Here is a 6,155-nt window from a genome sequence, read left to right on the forward strand (position 1 = left end):
GAGTGGACGTGCTAGGTGGGCAAGGGAAGTCCTAGGTGCTAGGTGGGCAGGGGAAGTGGAAGGTTCTAGGGAGAGCCGGGGAGGAGAGAGAACCAGGGGACAGGAGAGACAACCAGGGGAGAGGAGAGAGAGCCAGGGGAGAGGAGAGAGAGCCAGGGGAGAGGAGAGAGAGCCAGGGGAGAGGAGAGAGAGCCAGGGGAGAGGAGAGAGAGCCAGGGGAGAGGAGAGAGAGCCAGGGGAGAGGAGAGAGAGCCAGGGGAGAGGAGAGAGAGCCAGGGGAGAGGAGAGAGAGCCAGGGGAGAGGAGAGAGAGCCAGGGGAGAGGAGAGAGAGCCAGGGGAGAGGAGAGAGAGCCAGGGGAGAGGAGAGAGAGCCAGGGGACAGGAGAGAGAGCCAGGGGACAGGAGAGAGAGCCAGGGGACAGGATAGAGAGCCAGGGGACAGGATAGAGAGCCAGGGGACAGGATAGAGAGCCAGGGGACAGGATAGAGAGCCAGGGGACAGGATAGAGAGCCAGGGGACAGGATAGAGAGCCAGGGGACAGGATAGAGAGCCAGGGGACATTACAGAGAGCCAGTGGACAGGATAGAGAGCCAGGGGACATGATAGAGAGCCAGGGGACAGGATAGAGAGCCAGGGGACAGGATAGAGAGCCAGGGGACAGGATAGAGAGCCAGGGGACAGGATAGAGAGCCAGGGGACAGGAGAGAGAGCCAGGGGACAGGAGAGAGAGCCACGGGAAAGAAGCAGAATGTAAACAGCGTGATGGTAAGGCACGACAGGGGTGCAAGATTCCTCTGTCAGAAGGATGTCGCCAGGGGAGGTACACACACTATCTTGACGTTTCCTCCACCCTGGAGGAGGTGGGGAGAGGAGGTGGGGAGGAAGTGTGGGAGATAGAGAATCTGGGGGAGAATTCTCTCGTTTCAACAGCGCTTTTAAAAAAACGTTTCCCCCCATTCCATGGAACATTTCTTTATGCAATGCTGGGAAGACTGTACCTCAGTCATCCCAGAATTACTTAACAGCAGTCCACTGTACCTCAGTCATCCCAGAATTACTTAACAGCAGTCCACTGTACCTCAGTCATCCCAGAATTACTTAACAGCAGTCCACTGTACCTCAGTCATCCCAGAATTACTTAACAGCAGTCCACTGTACCTCAGTCATCCCAGAATTACTTAACAGCAGTCCACTGTACCTCAGTTATCACAGAATTACTTAACAGCAGTCCACTGTACCTCAGTTATCCCAGAATTACTTAACAGCAGTCCACTGTACCTCAGTTATCCCAGAATTACTTAACAGCAGTCCACTGTACCTCAGTCATCCCAGAATTACTTAACAGCAGTCCACTGTACCTCAGTCATCCCAGAATTACTTAACAGCAGTCCACTGTACCTCAGTTATCACAGAATTACTTAACAGCAGTCCACTGTACCTCAGTTATCCCAGAATTACTTAACAGCAGTCCACTGTACCTCAGTTATCCCAGAATTACTTAACAGCAGTCCACTGTACCTCAGTCATCCCAGAATTACTTAACAGCAGTCCACTGTACCTCAGTCATCACAGAATTACTTAACAGCAGTCCACTGTACCTCAGTTATCACAGAATTACTTAACAGCAGTCCACTGTACCTCAGTTATCACAGAATTACTTAACAGCAGTCCACTGTACCTCAGTCATCACAGAATTACTTAACAGCAGTCCACTGTACCTCAGTCATCACAGAATTACTTAACATCAGTCCACTGTACCTCAGTTATCACAGAATTACTTAACAGCAGTCCACTGTACCTCAGTTATCCCAGAATTACTTAACAGCAGTCCACTGTACCTCAGTCATCCCAGAATTACTTAACAGCAGTCCACTGTACCTCAGTCATCCCAGAATTACTTAACAGCAGTCCACTGTACCTCAGTCATCCCAGAATTACTTAACAGCAGTCCACTGTACCTCAGTCATTCCAGAATTACTTAACAGCAGTCCACTGTACCTCAGTCATTCCAGAATTACTTAACAGCAGTCCACTGTACCTCAGTCATTCCAGAATTACTTAACAGCAGTCCACTGTACCTCAGTTATCACAGAATTACTTAACAGCAGTCCACTGTACCTCAGTTATCACAGAATTACTTAATAGCAGTCCACTGTACCTCAGTTATCACAGAATTACTTAATAGCAGTCCACTGTACCTCAGTTATCACAGAATTACTTAATAGCAGTCCACTGTACCTCAGTCATCCCAGAATTACTTAACAGCAGTCCACTGTACTTCAGTCATCCCAGAATTACTTAATAGCAGTCCACTGTACCTCAGTCATCCCAGAATTACTTAACAGCAGTCCACTGTACCTCAGTTATCACAGAATTACTTAACAGCAGTCCACTGTACCTCAGTCATCCCAGAATTACTTAACAGCAGTCCACTGTACCTCAGTTATCCCAGAATTACTTAACAGCAGTCCACTGTACCTCAGTTATCCCAGAATTACTTAACAGCAGTCCACTGTACTTCAGTCATCACAGAATTACTTAACAGCAGTCCACTGTACCTCAGTTATCCCAGAATTACTTAACACCAGTCCACTGTACCTCAGTTATCCCAGAATTACTTAACACCAGTCCACTGTACCTCAGTTATCACAGAATTACTTAACAGCAGTCCACTGTACCTCAGTTATCACAGAATTACTTAATAGCAGTCCACTGTACCTCAGTTATCACAGAATTACTTAATAGCAGTCCACTGTACCTCAGTCATCCCAGAATTACTTAACACCAGTCCACTGTACCTCAGTTATCCCAGAATTACTTAGCAGTCCACTGTACCTCAGTTATCCCAGAATTACTTAACAGCAGTCCACTGTATCTCAGTTATCCCAGAATTACTTAACAGCAGTCCACTGTACCTCAGTTATCACAGAATTACTTAATAGCAGTCCACTGTACCTCAGTTATCACAGAATTACTTAATAGCAGTCCACTGTACCTCAGTCATCCCAGAATTACTTAACACCAGTCCACTGTACCTCAGTTATCCCAGAATTACTTAGCAGTCCACTGTACCTCAGTTATCCCAGAATTACTTAACAGCAGTCCACTGTATCTCAGTTATCCCAGAATTACTTAACAGCAGTCCACTGTACCTCAGTTATCCGTGTTTAGCTTCACTCAGTGAAGCTGATGTTTTTATACTGTGTGTTCTATATAGTGGCGAAACATCATCCGTGTTTAGCTTCACTCAGTGAAGCTGATGTTTTTATGCTGTGTGTTCTATATAGTGGCGAAACATCATCCGTGTTTAGCTTCACTCAGTGAAGCCGATGTTTTTATGCTGTGTGTTCTATATAGTGGCGAAACATCATCTGTGTTTAGCTTCACTCAGTGAAGCCGATGTTTTTATTCTCTCTTAAATGCATCGCTGGAAATAATGAATTTCAATATAATTTTTATTTGTTGTATTTTACTATTACGGGTCGTAACAGTAGTGGAGAGTGGTAAGAGAGGTCGTCAAGGACGGTCTCGTGGCCAAGGACCTCGTGGTGTCCTTGTTGGAGGCAAGGACCAGAGCCCAAGAGCTCAAATTGACCTCCAACACCAGTACCTGGATGGTCTCCAGGCAGTCGTCCTGAAGCGTCAGGACGAGGGTCCTGACGTAGAAGCAACTCGTGAAGACAGTGCTGACGGAGGTCGTCTTCTTGGAGAGCTAGGTGCTCTGGGAGGTCACCTTCGACAGCACGGTGTTCAGGGAGGTCTTGGAGAGCTAGGTGCTCAGGGAGGTCACCTTCGACAGCACGGTGTTCAGGGAGGTCACCTTCGACAGCACGGTGTTCAGGGAGGTCTTGGAAAGCTAGGTGCTGAGGGAGGTCACCTTCGACAGTACGGTGTTCAGGGAGGTCTTGGAGAGCTAGGTGCTCAGGGAGGTCACCTTCGACAGCACGGTGTTCAGGGAGGTCTTGGAAAGCTAGGTGCTGAGGGAGGTCACCTTCGACAGCACGGTGTTCAGGGAGGTCTTGGAGAGCTAGGTGCTCAGGGAGGTCACCTTCGACAGCACGGTGTTCAGGGAGGTCTTGGAGAGCTAGGTGCTGAGGGAGGTCACCTTCGACAGCACGGTGTTCAGGGAGGTCTTGGAGAGCTTGGTGCTCAGGGAGGTCACCTTCGACAGTACGGTGTTCAGGGAGGTCACCTTCGACAGCACGGTGTTCAGGGAGGTCACCTTCGACAGCACGATGATAAGGACCTCGCTCATCCTCGACAAGACAGTGTTGAGCTCAGTCATGGCGCTCTCAAGGATCAGCTGCAGAATTTGCAGGTCCTTCTTGAAGAGTCCAGGCGACAGGAACATCACTCCAGGGAAGTCTACAAGGAGATGGAGCATCTCCATCAGGAGTGCTCTCTTGTTATACCCGAGGTCGGTGTGCTCTTTCAAAAGGAACACAGCAAAACTGAGGAGCTGAGAGATCTTGCTGATGCTAAAGCTCTTGAGCTGGAAGCTTTACAAAACACCCATAGGAGCCTCAAGCGCGAGCATGGCAAAGCCAATGCTAAAGTGAAGGAATGGGACCAGAAAACGTATGATCAAGTCCAGGCTCGTAACCAGGTTGTACACAAACACAATATTTTGCAGGAAGAGCTTGAACGACAGGTCAAAGCTCATAAAGATCTTGTCAAGTCGTTCAGAAAGGTAAGCAAAGAGAGGAAGGCACTTAGAAAGCACTACGAAAAAAAACTCCGTCGGAACAACAACAGGGTAGAACAGCGTAACAAACACCGGAGTTTGAATGGCGAAATGTTGGAACAAGTTAAAGATTTGGAAAATAAATTGGGCGAGAAGCACAGTCAGTATGAGACGCTCCGAGGTGCTCATAACGAACTTAAAAATGAACTTGAAAACCTTCGACGTATCGTAAAAGAAGGCAAGAAGGAAGGGTTTAAACTGGCCGAGTCTCGCCGCCAAGCTCTTCACCGATATAACTCACTTGCCAAGGAACACAAGAAGGAACGCAAAGTCTACGACAAGGCTTCCAGAAAATACGAATCACTTCGTCATGATAATTATATAAGGGAGGTTAGCCTGGACAACCTACAGGCGATGTTAGATGAGAAAGTTGGCGAGGTGGAGGAGCATCTACAGCGGCTTCAGATCCTGGAAGAAAGGTACAATGAAAAGAACGAATTACTCGATGACCATCGCGTGCGAGAACACAAATGGCTTCAGGGATCCTCGAAGTTCAAGCAAGAAGCCATTGATTTGAACAGCCAATTGAAGCGTTACCAGTCGCTGACTGAGGAGAGAGAAAGAGAACTTGACAGACTACATACAACACTTACTCAGAAAGATGAGGAAATTGAGTTCCTTACCAGAAAGGTGGAAGCTACGAGGCTGTCAGTAGCTGACACTCGGCAAGAACATAGCGAGTGTCAGCAGCAGTATGAACATATAAACTTGAAGTATCGTCGCGCACTTAATCGGAATGATTATCTTAAGTCTTCACCTCACTGATCGGTTGTTCCAGAGTGTGTGGACTGCTGTTCCAGAGTGTGTGTGGACTGCTGTTCCAGAGTGTGTGTGGATCGCTGTTCCAGAGTGTGTGTGGATCGCTGTTCCAGAGTGTGTGTGGACCGCTGTTCCAGAGTGTGTGGACCGCTGTTCCAGAGTGTGTGGACCGCTGTTCCAGAGTGTGTGGACCGCTGTTCCAGAGTGTGTGTGGACCGCTGTTCCAGAGTGTGTGTGGACCGCTGTTCCAGAGTGTGTGGACCGCTGTTCCAGAGTGTGTGGACCACTGTTCCAGAGTGTGTGTGGACCGCTGTTCCAGAGTGTGTGGACCGCTGTTCCAGAGTGTGTGGAACAACGGTCCACACATTCACGACGGAGGGTCGAGTCTTAACCCTGTGCTGACCTACGGGTTTACCGCTTTGGATAAGTAACTTTTTTTTTATTTATTTATTAAAGTAAGCGGACTGAACCCAGGGACTGATTATATCCTTGATGATAGCCTTATTACAGCGCTGAAGTCTGTCAGCTCAGACTGGCACTGCTGAAGTCTGTCAGCTCAGACTGGCACTGCTGAAGTCTGTCAGCTCAGACTGGCACTGCTGAAGTCTGTCAGGTCAGACTGACACTGCTGAAGTCTGTCAGGTCAGACT

At 48.3% G+C, this 6,155-nt stretch overlaps 1 protein-coding gene across 2 annotated transcripts; it reads left to right on the forward strand.

Moving 5' to 3' along the window:
* Positions 1–3,410: 3,410 nt before the first annotated feature.
* LOC128698350 (putative leucine-rich repeat-containing protein DDB_G0290503) lies at positions 3,411–5,947 on the forward strand. Of its 2 annotated transcripts, none has more exons than XM_070104486.1 (2): positions 3,411–3,847; positions 4,190–5,947. In XM_070104486.1, the coding sequence occupies exons 1-2, from the start codon at positions 3,439–3,441 to the stop codon at positions 5,509–5,511; spliced, it is 1,731 nt and encodes a 576-aa protein (XP_069960587.1). In that variant the 5' UTR covers positions 3,411–3,438; the 3' UTR covers positions 5,512–5,947. The 2 variants fall into 2 exon arrangements, with proteins under 2 accessions (XP_069960587.1, XP_053646528.2); XM_053790553.2 differs by having other exon boundaries at positions 3,411–3,787; positions 3,818–5,947.
* The last annotated feature ends 208 nt before the right edge of the window (positions 5,948–6,155 follow it).

The sequence above is a fragment of the Cherax quadricarinatus genome, chromosome 92, assembly GCF_038502225.1.
Source record: "Cherax quadricarinatus isolate ZL_2023a chromosome 92, ASM3850222v1, whole genome shotgun sequence".
Classification (NCBI taxonomy): domain Eukaryota; kingdom Metazoa; phylum Arthropoda; class Malacostraca; order Decapoda; family Parastacidae; genus Cherax; species Cherax quadricarinatus.

Excerpts from the sequence above, each read along its gene's own strand:
- LOC128698350 (XM_053790553.2), top strand. The coding sequence starts at position 3,439 with ATGAATTTCAATATAATTTTTATTTGTTGTATTTTACTATTACGGGTC. Across the intron at positions 3,788-3,817 it reads AGAGCTAGGTGCTCAGGGAG|GTCACCTTCGACAGCACGGT; the intron begins GTCACCTTCGAC and ends GTGTTCAGGGAG.